General features: G+C 47.2%; 1 protein-coding gene across 2 annotated transcripts in view; it reads left to right on the plus strand.

Annotated features, from left to right (window-relative positions):
- The window catches only part of LOC135532636 (prospero homeobox protein 1-like), a 55,452-nt gene that overhangs the window by 11,045 nt on the left and 26,907 nt on the right, over positions 1 to 17,500 (plus strand). For both annotated transcript variants that reach the window (XM_064960102.1, XM_064960101.1), the window contains exon 4: positions 3,126 to 4,343. In XM_064960102.1, coding sequence (XP_064816174.1) covers positions 3,126 to 4,343 — 1,218 coding nt within the window. The remainder of the gene's footprint in view (positions 1 to 3,125; positions 4,344 to 17,500) is intronic.

Below are 17,500 nucleotides of genomic sequence, written 5' to 3' on the forward strand. Positions count from 1 at the left end.
TATTAATGTAGAACATCGTGTTTCTATTCCTACAGCTATCTATATATTAATGTAGAACATCGTGTTTCTATTCCTACAGCTATCTATATATTAATGTAGAACATCGTGTTTCTATTCCAACAGCTATCTATATATTAATGTAGAACATCGTGTTTCTATTCCTACAGCTATCTATATATTAATGTAGAACATCATGTTTCTATTCCTACAGCTGTCTATATATTAATGTAGACCATCATGTTTCTATTCCTACAGCTGTCTATATATTAATGTAGACCATCATGTTTCTATTCCTACAGCTGTCTATATATTAATGTAGACCATCATGTTTCTATTCCTACAGCTATCTATATATGAATGTTGAACATCATGTTTCTATTCCTACAGCTGTCTATATATTAATGTAGAACATCGTGTTTCTATTCCTACAGCTGTCTATATATTAATGTAGAACATCGTGTTTCTATTCCTACAGCTATCTATATATTAATGTAGACCATCATGTTTCTATTCCTACAGCTATCTATATATTAATGTAGAACATCGTGTTTCTATTCCTACAGCTGTCTATATATTAATGTAGACCATCATGTTTCTATTCCTACAGCTATCTATATATTAATGTAGACCATCATGTTTCTATTCCTACAGCTATCTATATATTAATGTAGACCATCATGTTTCTATTCCTACAGCTATCTATATATTAATGTAGACCATCATGTTTCTATTCCTACAGCTATCTATATATTAATGTAGAACATTGTGTTTCTATTCCTACAGCTATCTATATATTAATGTAGACCATCATGTTTCTATTCCTACAGCTGTCTATATATTAATGTAGACCATCATGTTTCTATTCCTACAGCTATCTATATATTAATGTAGACCATCATGTTTCTATTCCTACAGCTATCTATATATTAATGTAGAACATCGTGTTTCTATTCCTACAGCTGTCTATATATTAATGTAGACCATCATGTTTCTATTCCTACAGCTATCTATATATTAATGTAGACCATCATGTTTCTATTCCTACAGCTATCTATATATTAATGTAGACCATCATGTTTCTATTCCTACAGCTATCTATATATTAATGTAGACCATCATGTTTCTATTCCTACAGCTATCTATATATTAATGTAGAACATTGTGTTTCTATTCCTACAGCTATCTATATATTAATGTAGACCATCATGTTTCTATTCCTACAGCTATCTATATATTAATGTAGACCATCATGTTTCTATTCCTACAGCTATCTATATATTAATGTAGACCATCATGTTTCTATTCCTACAGCTATCTATATATTAATGTAGACCATCATGTTTCTATTCCTACAGCTATCTATATATTAATGTAGACCATCATGTTTCTATTCCTACAGCTGTCTATATATTAATGTAGACCATCATGTTTCTATTCCTACAGCTGTCTATATATTAATGTAGACCATCATGTTTCTATTCCTACAGCTGTCTATATATTAATGTAGAACATCGTGTTTCTATTCCTACAGCTGTCTATATATTAATGTAGACCATCATGTTTCTATTCCTACAGCTATCTATATATTAATGTAGAACATCGTGTTTCTATTCCTACAGCTGTCTATATATTAATGTAGACCATCATGTTTCTATTCCTACAGCTATCTATATATTAATGTAGAACATCGTGTTTCTATTCTTACAGCTATCTATATATTAATGTAGACCATCATGTTTCTATTCCTACAGCTATCTATATATTAATGTAGACCATCATGTTTCTATTCCTACAGCTATCTATATATTAATGTAGAACATCGTGTTTCTATTCCTACAGCTGTCTATATATTAATGTAGACCATCATGTTTCTATTCCTACAGCTATCTATATATTAATGTAGAACATCGTGTTTCTATTCCTACAGCTGTCTATATATTAATGTAGACCATCATGTTTCTATTCCTACAGCTGTCTATATATTAATGTAGACCATCATGTTTCTATTCCTACAGCTATCTATATATTAATGTAGACCATCATGTTTCTATTCCTACAGCTGTCTATATATTAATGTAGACCATCATGTTTCTATTCCTACAGCTATCTATATATTAATGTAGACCATCATGTTTCTATTCCTACAGCTATCTATATATTAATGTTATCCAATTTGTAAGTCGCTCTGGATAAGAGCGTCTGCTAAATGACTTAAATGTAAATGTAAATGTAGAACATCGTGTTTCTATTCCTACAGCTATCTATATATTAATGTAGAACATCGTGTTTCTATTCCTACAGCTATCTATATATTAATGTAGAACATCGTGTTTCTATTCCTACAGCTATCTATATATTAATGTAGAACATCGTGTTTCTACTCTTACAGCTATCTATATATTAATGTAGAACATCGTGTTTCTATTCTTACAGCTATCTATATATATTAATGTAGAACATCGTGTTTCTATTCCTACAGCTATCTATATATTAATGTAGAACATCGTGTTTCTATTCCTACAGCTATCTATATATTAATGTAGAACATCGTCTTTCTAATCCTACAGCTATATATATATTAATGTAGAACATCGTGTTTCTATTCTTACAGCTATCTATATATTAATGTAGAACATCGTGTTTCTATTCCTACAGCTATCTATATATTAATGTAGAACTTCGTGTTTCTATTCTTACAGCTATCTATATATTAATGTAGAACATCGTGTTTCTATTCCTACAGCTATATATATATTAATGTAGAACATCGTGTTTCTATTCCTACAGCTATATATATATTAATGTAGAACATCGTGTTTCTATTCCTACAGCTATCTATATATTAATGTAGAACATCGTCTTTCTAATCCTACAGCTATCTATATATTAATGTAGAACATCGTGTTTCTATTCCTACAGCTATCTATATATTAATGTAGAACATTGTTTATTCATTATTTATATGTCTCAATATATTGTTTATTATTCATATATATTTTATATTCATTTATTGATTGATTTATACATGTATATACTGTATTTATTGTTATGTTTATCTATTTGTTATTGATTGATTGCTATATTAAGTTCAATAGTGTATTTTAATAGTTTATATTGTTCTACAGAAACAGCTTCGTCAGCTGCAGGAGAAGTTCTATCAGATCTATGAGACTGAGACGGAGGAGGAGGAGGAGGAGGAGGAGGAGGAGGAGGAGAGAGCAGGAGGAGGGGAGGAGGACGGGAACCTGTCAGAGAACAGCGTCCGCTCCGACGGTTTGGAGAACACACACAGGGACCGCCGCGGCAACCGTAACCGTGCCGACGGTATCTATGATGACCTGTCAGAGTTGGTTGACGACCCAGGTCTATTTCTGGACCGAGCCAGAGCACTGTTACGAGAACAGGCCCTGTTGGCTGGAGAGAAGCATGAGGAGGGCGAGAGGGATGAGGGAGAGAGGGATGAGGGAGAGAGGGAGGGGAGGAGGAGGCTGAAGAGGGATTGGGGCCAAGGGGAGAGAGGGGCAGGAGGGGGGCCAATGCGATCAGAGGGGAGGCAGCTAGCCGAGACTCTAAAACAGGAGCTCAACTCTGCCATGTCGCAGGTGGTGGACACCGTGGTTAAAGGGTTCAACCACAAACCATCCAGCCATCATCATCTTCAACACCATCCCTCTCATCACAGTGGCTCCCAAAACACCCCCTCTGCCACTAAAGCTCCCTCACAGGCCTCCTTCCCTCCCTTCCCCCCCTCCCTCTCCACTGACTCTCGCTTCGGGGGAGTCAGCATGAGCGTGAACGGTGACAGCCCCACCTTTCACTCAGCCAATCAGAGGCTGCCGTGCTTTGGCGACGTCATCATCCCGAACACGCTGGACTCGTTCGGGGGCCTCAGTGTTCCGACGGCCGGTGACCAGACAGAAGCGTTGCCTCTAGTGGTCAGGAAGACCAACGCCGACCAACACCAACAGAACCCCTGTCTCCCTCCTCCTCCTCCTCCTCACCCCCACCACCCCTCCCTCCATTCCTCCCCCCTCTCTGCCTCTCTGGGGTTCTCCCCTCCCTCCTTCCGACACCCCTTCCCTCTCCCACTGATGGGCTACCCTTTCCAGAGCTTCTCCAAAGACCAGCGCTCCTCTCCTGAGTCCATGGACCTCTCCAGGGAAACTGTGGGGCTGCGGACCAAGATGGGGTCGGGCGGGGGCGTCCATTTTGTCTCCCACCACCACCACAGGCAGAGCTCTCCACCCCAACATGGAGGAGGGAGCGAGGGGCTGTCGCTCATCAAGTCAGAGTGTGGAGAGCTTCAGGACATGGCTGACATATCGCCGTATTCAGGGAGTACTGTATCCTTTCCTAGTGAAGTCCAGGTGTGTGTGTGTGTGTGTGTGTGTGTGTGTGTGTGTGTGTGTGTGTGTGTGTGTGTGTGTGTGTGTGTGTGTGTGTGTGTGTGTGTGTGTGTGTGTGTGTGTGTGTGTGTATGTGTGTGTTTCATTTGAAATACGATTAGCTTTTGAGTGCTATGCACGAACAGACACACACGCACATGCGCACACACACACACACACACACACACACACACACACACACGGACAGACACAGACAGACACAGACAGACAGATAGACACACACGCACACACACCCACACAGACAGACACACACAGACACACGCAGACACACAGACACACACAGACAGACAGAAAGACACGCAGACACACACAGACAGAAAGACACACAGACACACAGACACACACAGACAGACACTCACACAGACACACAGCATTTAGTGTTCTCACTGTCTCACCCCCCTCTTTCATCACAGCAGTGAGACTTTGTACATAAACGCTCAAAGCAAATCATACTTCACACGGTGTGTGTGTGTGTGTGTGTGTGTGTGTGTGTGTGTGTGTGTGTGTGTGTGTGTGTGTGTGTGTGTGTGCGCGTGCGCGTGCGCGTGCGTGTGCGTGTGCGTTCGCGTGCGTGTGCGTGTGTGCGTGTGTGTGTGTGCGTGCATGTGCGTGTGTGTGTTTGTCTGTTCGTGCATAACACTCAAAAGCTAATCGTATTTCAAAGAAAGGAACAGAGAGGATGATGGGTGGAGTGGGAAAGAGGTCTGGAGAAGAGAAGTGTTCTAAACTAGGGATAGAGAAGTGTTCTAAACTAGGGATAGAGAAGTGTTCTAAACTATTGATGGAGAAGAGAAGTGTTCTAAACTAGGGATAGAGAAGTGTTCTAAACTAGGGATGGAGAAGTGTTCTAAACTAGGGATGGAGAAGTGTTCTAAACTAGGGATGGAGAAGAGAAGTGTTCTAAACTATTGATGGAGAAGTGTTCTAAACTATTGATGGAGAAGAGAAGTGTTCTAAACTAGGGATGGAGAAGTGTTCTAAACTAGGGATGGAGAAGTGTTCTAAACTATTGATGGAGAAGAGAAGTGTTCTAAACTAGGGATGGAGAAGAGAAGTGTTCTAAACTAGGGATGGAGAAGTGTTCTAAACTAGGGATGGAGAAGTGTTCTAAACTAGGGATGGAGAAGTGTTCTAAACTAGGGATGGAGAAGTGTTCTAAACTAGGGATGGAGAAGTGTTCTAAACTAGGGATGGAGAAGTGTTCTAAACTAGGGATGGAGAAGTGTTCTAAACTAGGGATGGAGAAGAGAGGTGTTCTAAACTAGGGATGGAGAAGAGAAGTGTTCTAAACTAGGGATGGAGAAGAGAAGTGTTCTAAACTAGGGATGGAGAAGTGTTCTAAACTAGGGATGGAGAAGAGAAGTGTTCTAAACTAGGGATGGAGAAGTGTTCTAAACTAGGGATGGAGAAGTGTTCTAAACTAGGGATGGAGAAGAGAAGTGTTCTAAACTAGGGATGGAGAAGTGTTCTAAACTAGGGATGGAGAAGTGTTCTAAACTAGGGATGGAGAAGTGTTCTAAACTAGAGATGGAGAAGAGAAGTGTTCTAAACTAGGGATGGAGAAGTGTTCTAAACTATTGATGGAGAAGTGTTCTAAACTATTGATGGAGAAGTGTTCTAAACTAGGGATGGAGAAGTGTTCTAAACTATTGATGGAGAAGTGTTCTAAACTAGGGATGGAGAAGTGTTCTAAACTAGGGATGGAGAAGTGTTCTAAACTAGGGATGGAGAAGTGTTCTAAACTAGGGATGGAGAAGTGTTCTAAACTAGGGATGGAGAAGTGTTCTAAACTAGGGATGGAGAAGTGTTCTAAACTAGGGATGGAGAAGAGAGGTGTTCTAAACTAGGGATGGAGAAGAGAAGTGTTCTAAACTAGGGATGGAGAAGAGAAGTGTTCTAAACTAGGGATGGAGAAGAGAAGTGTTCTAAACTAGGGATGGAGAAGAGAAGTGTTCTAAACTAGGGATGGAGAAGAGAAGTGTTCTAAACTAGGGATGGAGAAGTGTTCTAAACTAGGGATGGAGAAGTGTTCTAAACTAGGGATGGAGAAGAGAGGTGTTCTAAACTAGGGATGGAGAAGAGAGGTGTTCTAAACTAGGGATGGAGAAGAGAGGTGTTCTAAGCTAGGGATGGAGAAGAGAAGTGAGTATATTTTTTAGGTTCTGAGGTGTACGGTTTCCTGGTGTGTGTGTTGGGGGAGGGGTGTGTGTGTGTGTGTGTTAAGAAACACACTGCCTTTCTCTTTCATGGCAGTTTTGAACAGGTGTTTTGCAGGTAGTTGTTAACCTTTCTGTTCTGCACGTTACATCACACACACACACACACACACACACACACACACACACACACACACACACACACACACACACACACACACACACACACACACACACACACACACTGTCGTTTGAAGAACAAAGTGAAAGGACAACAACACATAGAGAGCCAGTAATAGTTGTACTTCTCCAGCTGCTGAGAGATGAAACATGTTTCTGTGTGTGTGTGTGTGTGTGTGTGTGTGTGTGTGTGTGTGTGTGTGTGTGTGTGTGTGTGTGTGTGTGTGTGTGTGTGTGTGTGTGCGTGTGCGTGTGTGTGTGTGTGTGAGATGAAAACATGTTTGTGCTTCTCGGAATCAAATATATCACAGCTGATGTAGCTGTTCAATCACATTTAGTTACAATTATCCACTAAATAAAACCACATTAAACAAGGTACTAAACATTATGGTAATACAGTCATGTGATAATAGATGTTTATTTAAACCACCATCTTGCCATCTACGATTTGAGTTACAGAGGACCAACGTTGCAGGTAGCCCACTTTTCCACATATTACCCTGAGATGGCTGTTAGGTGCACCTGCCTCTGCACCCCCCCCCCCACCCCCCACCCCTCAGTGATGTCTCCATAGTAGCATAATCAAATATGAAGTATTATTCAAATGATCGAATATCAAATATGAAGTATTATTCAAATGATCAGATATCAAATATGAAGTATTATTCAAATGATCAGATATCAATTATGAAGTATTATTCAAATAATTGAATATTAAGTATTATTTTCACAGCAGACTATTGTATTACAGGATGACTCCTAGTCTATCTTACTAGTGTGTGTGTGTGTGTGTGTGTGTGTGTGTGTGTGTGTGTGTGTGTGTGTGTGTGTGTGTGTGTGTGTGTGTGTGTGTGTGTGTTTGTAAAGGAATAGCAGAGGCCTTTGTCTGAGAGCCTATCTTCCTCATCACGCGCCCACACAGAGACACACGAACATAACACACATACACAGACACACACACACACACACAAAAACACAACACACACACACAGGCACACACACACACACACACACAGACACAGACACACAAACACACAAACATAGACAAACAAACACACATACACAGACACACACACACACACACACACACAAACACAACACACACACACACACACACACACACACATACACAGACACACACACACACACACAAAAACACAACACACACACACAGGCACACACACAGACACACACACAGACACACACACACACACAAAAACACAACACACACACAGGCACACACACACACACAGACACACACACACAAACACACAAACATAGACAAACAAACACACACAGACACACACACACAAACACACAAACATAGACAAACAAACACACATACAAACACACACACAGAACACACACGCACACGCACACACACACAAACACACCACACACAGACACACACACACAGAACACACACCCACAACACACTTTGCATCTCTAGAAACCTGCTCTTGTTTCTGTATCTCTGGCATTTGCATGGTGATGGGGGTTAAGGTTGGGTGTGGATGTTTGGGGTGCGGGGGAAGGTGAGGCGATAAGGCACAGGAGCAGGTGGGGAAGTAAAGCACACACACACACACACACACACACACACACACACACACACACACACACACACACACACACACACACACACACACACACACACACACACACACACACACACACACACACACACACACACACACACACACACACACACACACAGCTCAGGTCTGTGTTTCCTTTCATCTTTCATGTTGCTGAGCAGATGTCCAGGATTCATTTATGGATTTACCAACCCTACCGCTCTCCTCCCTCTCTCCCTCCCTCCCTACCGCTCTCTTCCTCTCTCCCTCCCTCCCTCCCTACCGCTCTCTTTCCCTCTCTCCCTCCCTCCCTCCCTCCCTCCCTCCCTCCCTAACGCTCTCCTCCCTCTCTCCCCTCCCTCCCTAACGCTCTCCTCCCTCTCTCCCTCCCTCCCTAACGCTCCTCCTCCCTCTCTCCCTCCCTCCCCTAACGCTCTCCTCCCTCTCTCCCTCCCTCCCTAACGCTCTCCTCCCTCTCTCCCTCCCTCCCTAACGCTCTCCTCCCTCTCTCCCTCCCTCCCTCCCTACCGCTCTCTTCCCTCTCTCCCTCCCTCCCTCCCTACCGCTCTCTTCCCTCTCTCCCTCCCTCCCTACCGCTCTCTTCCCTCTCTCCCTCCCTACCGCTCTCTTCTCTCCCTCCCTCCCTACCGCTCTCTTCCCTCTCTCCCTCCCTCCCTACCGCTCTCCTCCCTCTCTCCCTCCCTCCCTACCGCTCTCTTCCCTCTCTCCCTCCCTCCCTCCCTACCGCTCTCTTCCCTCCCTCTCTCCCTCCCTCCCTACCGCTCTCTTCCCTCTCTCCCTCCCTCCCTCCCTACCGCTCTCTTCCCTCCCTCTCTCCCTCCCTCCCTACCGCTCTCTTCCTCTCAACCCTCCCTACCGCTCTCTCTTCCCTCTCTCCCTCCCTCCCTACTGCTCTCTTCCCTCTCTCCCTCCCTCCCTACCACTCTCTTCCCTCTCTCCCTACCGCTCTCTTCCCTCTCTCCCTCCCTCCCTCCCTACCGCTCTCTTCCCTCTCTCCCTCTCTCCCTCCCTACCGCTCTCTTCCCTCTCAACCCTCCCTCCCTACCGCTCTCTTCCCTCTCTCCCTCCCTCCCTACTGCTCTCTTCCCTCTCTCCCTCCCTCCCTACCACTCTCTTCCCTCTCTCCCTACTGCTCTCTTCCCTCTCTCCCTCCCTCCCTCCCTCCCTCCCTCCCTCCCTCCCTCCCTCCCTCCCTCCCTCCCTCCCTCCCTCCCTCCCTACCGCTCTCTTCCTCTCTCCCTCCCTCCCTACCGCTCTCTTCCCTCTCTCCTCCCTCCCTACTCTCTTCTCTCTCTCCCTCCCTCCCTACCGCTCTCTTTCTCCCTCCCTCCCTACTGCTCTCTTTCCTCTCTCCCTCCCTCCCTACCTCTCTCTTCTCTCCCTCCCTCCCTACCGCTCTCTTCCCTCCCTCCCTACCGCTCTCTTCTCTCTCTCCCTCCCTCCCTACCGCTCTCTTCCCTCTCTCCCTCCCTCCCTACCGCTCTCTTCCCTCTCTCCCTCCCTCCCTTCCTACTGCTCCCTTCCCTCTCTCCTCCCTCCCTACTGCTCTCTTCCCTCTCTCTCCCTCCCTACCGCTCTCTTCTCTCCCTCCCCTCCCTACTGCTTTCTTCCCTCTCTCTCTCCCTCCCTCCCTACCGCTCTCTTCCCTCTCTCCCTCTCTCTTCCCTCTCTCTTCGCCCTCTCGCTCTCCCTCCCGTTCTCCCTCCCCTCTCTCTCTCCCTCCCGCTTCCTCCCTCTCTCTCTCCCTCCCGCTCTCCTCCCTCCCTCCCTCCCTCCCTACTGCTCTCCTCCCTCTCTCTGTCACTCCCACTCTCCTCGCCCTACCGCTCTCCCTCCCGTTCTCCTCCCTCTCTCTCCCTCCCGCTCTCCCCGCTCTCTCCCTCCCTCCCGCTCTCCTCGCCCTCTCTCTCTCCCTCCCGCTCTCCTCCCTCTCTCTCTCCTCCCTCTCTCTCCCTCACTTCCGCTCTCTTCCCTCCCTCCCTCCCGCTCTCCCCCTCTCCCTCCCTCCCTTCTGCTCTCCTCCCTCTCTCTCTCCTCCCTCTCTCTCTCCCTCCCTCCCGCTCTCTTCCCTCTCTCCCTCCCTCCCGCTCTCTTCCCTCTCTCCCTCCCTCCCGCTCTCCTCCCTCCCCTAGTTTCTGTTCCCCTCTCATCTCTCCCTGTTCTTGTCCTCTCTCCTCCCTCTCTCCCTCCCTCCTCCTTTCCTCTCTTTTCCCGTACACCTGGCAAACGGTTCAGGTTTCAGATGTTATTGTCTCACTTCTGCTGCACACACACACACGCACGCACGCACACACACACACACGCACACACGCACACACGCACGCACACACACACACACACACACACGCACACACACACACAGCCAAAGCGCCTCGGCCAGGCTCAAGGTCGACAGGGAAAATAATGCCCACATAAATATGAGGCTTCAGGAGGAGGGGTGCAGGATGTGTGTGTGTGTGTGTGTGTGTGTGTGTGTGTGTGTGTGTGTGTGTGTGTGTGTGTGTGTGTGTGTGTGTGTGTGTGTGTGTGTGTGTGTGTGTGTGTGTGTGTGTGTGTGTGTGTGTGTGTTATGGTAGCTAAAGAAAGCCAGTGAATAAACAGCTGGGATGAAATGTTCCCCTTCCTCCCCCTACCCTCATCATCATCGCTCTGTGAGAACCCTCACCCCTCTCTCTCAACAGGCCGATGGCGCGCGCGTGTGTGTGTGTGCGTGCGTGCGTGCGTGCGTGCGTGTGTGTGTGTGTGCGTGCGTGTGTGTGTGTGTACGTGCACTCTGGTTTCTCAGAAGAGTAGTCGCTGTATAAGGAAACATATGACTCAGCCATGGTCAATGTGGTATTTACCTGAACACACACACACACACACACACACACACACACACACGCTCCTGACCTAATGACTGCTGTGTTTTCCACAGGCCAGAATACAGAGAGATAGGTAGAGCCTAGTGTTGGGTTAGTAACCGAAAAGGCATTGGTTCCAATCCCCGACTTGGTGAAAAATCTGTTGATGGCCCCTTGAGCAAGGCACTCAACCTCTTGTAAATCTTGTAAGTCTGGAGCAAATGTTAAATGACTGACACGTAAAACAGTTACATGTAGATTAAATACATCTCTAGCCCCCACTCATCCTCCTCTCCAGCTGGCCCCCACTCATCCTCCTCTCCAGCTGGCCCCCACTCATCCTCCTCTCCAGCTGGCCCCCACTCATCCTCATCTCCAGCTGGCCCCCACTCATCCTCCTCTTCCTGCTGGCCCCCACTCATCCTCCTCTCCAGCTGGCCCCCACTCATCCTCCTCTCCAGCTGGCCCCCACTCATCCTCCTCTCCAGCTGGCCCCCACTCATCCTCATCTCCAGCTGGCCCCCACTCATCCTCCTCTCCAGCTGGCCCCCACTCATCCTCCTCTCCAGCTGGCCCCCACTCATCCTCCTCTCCAGCTGGCCCCCACTCATCCTCCTCTCCAGCTGGCCCCCACTCATCCTCATCTCCAGCTGGCCCCCACTCATCCTCATCTCCAGCTGGCCCCCACTCATCCTCCTCTCCAGCTGGCCCCCACTCCTCCTCTCTAGCTGGACCCCACTCAGCCTCCTCTCTAGCTGGCCCCCACTCCTCCTCTCTAGCTGGCCCCCACTCCTCCTCTCTAGCTGGCCCCCACTCCTCCTCTCTAGCTGGCCCCCACTCATCCTCTCTAGCTGGACCCCACTCCTCCTCTCTAGTTGGCCCCCACTCATCCTCTCTAGCTGGCCCCCTCTCATCCTCCTCTCTAGCTGGCCCACACTCATCCTCTTCTCTAGCTGGCCCCCACTCCTCTCTAGTTGGCCCCCACTCATCCTCTCTAGCTGGCCCCCTCTCATCCTCCTCTCTAGCTGGCCCCCTCTCATCCTCCTCTCTAGCTGGCCCCCACTCATCCTCTCTAGCTGGCCCCCTCTCACCCTCCTCTCTAGCTGGCCCCCACTCATCCTCTCTCTCTAGCTGGCCCCCACTCCTCCTCTCTAGCTGACCCCCACTCCTCTCTCTCTCTAGCTGGTCCCCACTCCTCCTCTTTCTCCTCCTCTTTCTCTAACTGGCCACCTCTCCTCCTCTCTCTCTGGCTGGCCCCCTCTCCTCCTCTCTCTCTAGCTGGTCCACACTCCTCCTCTTTCTCCTCCTCTTTCTCTAACTGGCCCCCTCTCCTCCTCTCTCTCTAGCTGGCCCCATCTCCTCCTCTCTCTCTAGCTGGTCCCCACTCCTCCTCTTTCTCTAACTGGCCCCCTCTCCCTCTCTCTCTCTGGCTGGCCCCCTCCTCCTCTCTCTCTGGCTGGCCCCCTCTCCTCCTCTCTCTCTAGCTGGCCCCCCTCCTCCTCTCTCTCTAGCTGGTCCCCACTCCTCCTCTTTCTCTAACTGGCCCCTCTCCTCCTCTCTCTCTGGCTGGCCCCCTCTCCTCTCTCTCTCTAGCTGACCCCCTCTCCTCCTCTCTCTAGCTGGTCCCTCTCCTCCTCTCTCTCTGGCTGGCCCCCTCTCCTCCTCTCTCTGTCTGGCCCCCCTCCTCCTCTCTCTCTAACTGCCCCCCTCCTCCTCTCTCTCTAACTGGCCCCCTCTCCTCCTCTCTCGCTAGCTGGTCCCCTCTCCTCCTCTCTCTCTAGCTGGTCCCCTCTCCTCTCTCTCTAGCTGGGAAACATATGTTAACATTGCCAAAGCAAGTGAAATAGATAATAAACAAAAGTGAAATAAATAATGAAAATGAATAGTAAACATTACACTCACAAAAGTTCCAAATAAATAAAGACATTACAAATGTCATATTATGTCCATATACAGCGTTGTAACGACGTGCAAATAGTTCAAATGCAAATGGGAAAATAAATAAGCAAATATGGGTTGTATTTACAATGGTGTGTGTTCTTCACTGGTTGCCCTTTTCTTGTGGCAACAGGTCACACATCTTGCTGCTGTGATGCAGACTGTGGATTTTCCAAAGTTTTTCAAAATTGGATTTGTTTTTGAATTCTTTGAGGATCTGTGTAATCTGAGGGAAATATGTGTCTCTAATATGGTCATACATTGGGCAGGAGGTTAGGAAGTGCAGCTCAGTTTCCACCTCATTTTGTAGGCAGTGAGCACATAGCCTGTCTTCTCTTGAGAGCCAGGTCTGCCTACAGCGGCATTTCTCAATAGCAAGGCTATGCTCACTGAGTCTGTACATAGTCAAAGCTTTCCTTAAGTTTGGGTCAGTCACAGTGGTCAGGTATTCTGCCACTGTGTCATCTCTGTTTAGGGTCAGTCACAGTGGTCAGGTATTCTGCCACTGTGTACTCTCTGTTTAGGGTCAGTCACAGTGGTCAGGTATTCTGCCGCTGTGTACTCTCTGTTTAGGGCCAAATAGCATTCTAGTTTACTCCCTTTTTTTGTTAATTCTTTCCAATATGTCAAGTAATTATCTTTCTGTTTTCTCATGATTTGGTTCAGTCTCTCTCTCCAACTGGCCCCCTCTCTAGCTGTCCTCCTCTCTCTCTCTCTCTCTCTCTCTCTCTCTCTCTCTCTCTCTCACCCTCCCTCCCTCCCTCTAGCTGGCCCCCTCTCTCCCTTCCCCCTATCATACCTAGTCAGCGGTTTCAGCTGAGGTTAGAGATGTAGGGAGAGGAGGGGGAAGGGAGAGAGGGGGAAGGGAGAGAGGGGGAAGGGAGGGGGTTCGTTTAGTCTCCAGCTCCAAGCTGGGGATGAGAGAGTGTTGTGAGTGGGGTTCTTCAAATGTCCCCCGGAGCTGACTGTCTGTCCTCCCTCTTCCTGTTTCTGTCCTCCCTCTTCCTGTTTCTGTCCCCTCTGTAGGGGGTTGGAGGAGGGGGGTGTAGGCCCTCTGTAGGGGGGTGGCGGGGGGGGGGTTGGCCCTCTGTGGGGGGCGGCGGGGGGGTCGACCCTCTGTAGGGGGTGGCATGGGGGGTAGGCCCTCTGTAGGGGGTGGCATGGGGGTAGGCCCTCTGTAGGGGGTGGCCGGGGGGGTGTTAATTGACCTTGCGGGCCTCTATTGATTGGTCTCCCATGGCTCCTCATGTCTGATAGATTATAGAACTGTTAATGGCATCACGCCGCTCGCTGAGAGAGAAGAGGGCACATCTGTGTTGCGGCACACACACACACACACACACACACACACACACACACACACACACACACACACACACACACACACACACACACACACACACACACACACACGCAGGCACACACACACACACACACACACACACACACACACACACACACACACACACACACAGGCACACACACACACACGCACGCACGCACGCACACACACACACACACACACACACACACACAGGCACAAATGACGTGTGTGGATGTGTGTGTGTCTGTGTGTAAGTGTTGGTATGTAATGATATTTAATTTGAGCCCAGGTTTCAATTAAAAACAATGAAACAACAACCTATGAATTGTTACTGTTGAAATGCATCAGGTTCAATAAACAGATAGCTGTGATATACTAAGTTCCTGTAGATAGCTGTGATATACTAAGTTTGTATTTTTTTTATTTTACTAGGCAAGTCAGTTAAGAACAAATTCTTACTTCCAATGACGGCCTAGGAACAGTGGGTTAACTGCCTGTTCAGGGGCAGAACGACAGATTTGTACCTTGTCAGCTCGGGGATTCGAACTTGCAACCTTTCAGTTACTAGTCCAACACTCTAAACCATGGGTGTCAAACTCTGGCCCGTGGGCCAAATTTGGCCCGCGGGGTAATTATATTTGGCCCGCGAGAAAATACCAAATTACTACTAGAGCTGGCCCGCCGGTATTATACAGCGCATTCACCACTAATACTACGAATCCCATAATGCTCTGCTGTTTTCGCGCGCCAATCAGGACAGGACCCAGAAACGCTCTCTCCTCTGTGACAGTAGTCATAGCAACATAGACGCTACAACTGTCAGCGAGCTAACCCTTTCCAAAAATGGCGAAAAGAAAGGCAGAAAACAGGAGCTTTCTGGACAAGTGGGAGGCAGAATATCTGTTTACATATGTAAAAGACAAACCTGTTTGTCTTGTTTGTGGAGTCAACGTGGCTGTAAGTAAGGAGTACAACATTAGACGACACTATGAAACGAAACACCATGACAAATACAAGGACCTGGACATGACTCAAAGAGCCAGAAAGTAGAGGAGATGAAAAGAAGCTTGGTTTCACAACAGAATATGTTTAAAAAAGCCACATCACAAAGCGAGGCTGCTGTAAAGGCTAGTTATATAGTGGCAGCAGAGATCGCAAAATCAGTCCGGCCCTTTAATGAAGGAGAGTTCATGAAAAAGTGCATGATGAAGGTTTGTGACCTCGTATGCCCAGAGAAAAAAACAAGCATTTTCAAACGTGAGCCTGAGCAGGAACACAGTAGCTGATCGCACATGTGATCTTGCCACCAATCTGTATGACCAGCTGATGGAAAAGGGAAAAGATTTTGTTGCGTTCTCCCTCGCTGTGGATGAGAGCTGCGACGCATCTGATACTGCTCAGCTGTCAGTCTTCATCCGTGGAGTGGACTCAAATCTGTGTGTTACGGAGGAGCTATTAGGATTCAAATCAATGCATGGCACAACCACAGGAAAGGAAATCTTTGAGGAGGTTTCCAAATGTGTAACTGAAATAAAGCTGCCGTGGGATAAACTGGTTGGATTAACGACAGATGGTGCACCAGCGATGTGCGGTAAAAAGAGTGGACTGGTGGGCATGGTTCGGGAGAAGATGCGGGAAGAGAACTGTGCAGGTGAGCTAACTGTTTACCACTGCATCATACATCAGGAAGCACTGTGTGCCAAAGCCCTAAAGATGGAACATGTTATGACCACAGTAACACAGGTAGTTAACTTTATAAGAGCCAAAGGTCTAAATCACCGCCAGTTTAAATCTTTTCTGGAGGAGTGTGGTTCGAATACGCAGACGTGCCGTATCACACAGAGGTGAGATGGCTAAGCAGAGGAAAAGTACTGAACAGATGTTTCGAGCTGCGTGAGGAAATATGTCAATTCCTGGAAACCAAAGGGAAGGATACAGCAGAGCTCCGGGAGCAAAAGTTCCTGTGTGAGCTGGCCTTTCTCTGTGACATCTCGAGCCATCTCGATGCGCTGAACCTGCAGCTTCAGGGGCGGGGGCGCATCATCACAGACATGTACGCTGCAGTGAGGGCCTTCAAAACTAAACTGTGCCTGTGGGAGAATCAGATGCTGAAAGGAAACCCTTGCCATTTTCCCTGCTGCCAATCCATAAAAGCGCAGATCTCTACCGCCGTGTTCCCATGCGCACAGTTTGCTGAAAAACTCAGTGTTCTCGCCGCTGAGTTTAGCCGGCGATTTGCCGACTTCGATGCCCAGAAATGCAAGTTTGAACTGCTTAGTAATCCCTTCGCAGTTGATGTGGAAAATGCACCAACCAACATCCAAATGGAGCTGATTGAACTCCAGTGCAACGACACGCTGAAGTCAAAGTATGATGCTGTGGGCGCCGCACAGTTTCCACGGTTCATCCCTGACACAATGCCTCAGCTCCGCACCCAAGCTGCTCAGATGCTCTCCATGTTCGGCAGCACTTATCTATGCGAGCAACTTTTCTCCTCGATGAAGATGACCAAAACAACTCACAGGAGACGTCTGACTGATGAACATCTTCGCTCGATACTGAGGATTTCTTCAGCTCAGAGCTTGAGCCCAGACATTGATGAACTAGCATCCAAGAAGAGATGCCAGGTATCTGGCTTGGGCACATCAGATTAGACCAGTGTGCAATTATTAACGTTTTCTTTATGCACTTTTTCTTGCTACAAGGCATGGGCTTGAATGGTTGATTGATTTATTATCATTTTATTTGTAAAATTATTAGCCAGTGGAAAAAGTTTATTTTGGTATTTAAATCAGAAGGCTGCAAATAGAAAAGGGGCATACAATTTTTATTTAAATTTTATTTATTTAATAAATGAATGCCATTGATGTGTTTTTTCATTTGAAATTCGATTTTGCATGTCTCCACTATTAAATTATATATTGTATGGTAATAAGCGATGCTTGTTCCATATTCAATGTTAAAGCAAAACTTGTTTGGGTCCATATTAAAAGGTTAATTTGTTCAATGTTGGCCCGTGACTTTGTTCAGGTTTTACATTTTGGCCCACTGGGTA

The sequence above is a fragment of the Oncorhynchus masou genome, unplaced genomic scaffold (assembly GCF_036934945.1).
Source record: "Oncorhynchus masou masou isolate Uvic2021 unplaced genomic scaffold, UVic_Omas_1.1 unplaced_scaffold_1957, whole genome shotgun sequence".
In the NCBI taxonomy this organism is placed as follows: Eukaryota; Metazoa; Chordata; class Actinopteri; order Salmoniformes; family Salmonidae; genus Oncorhynchus; species Oncorhynchus masou.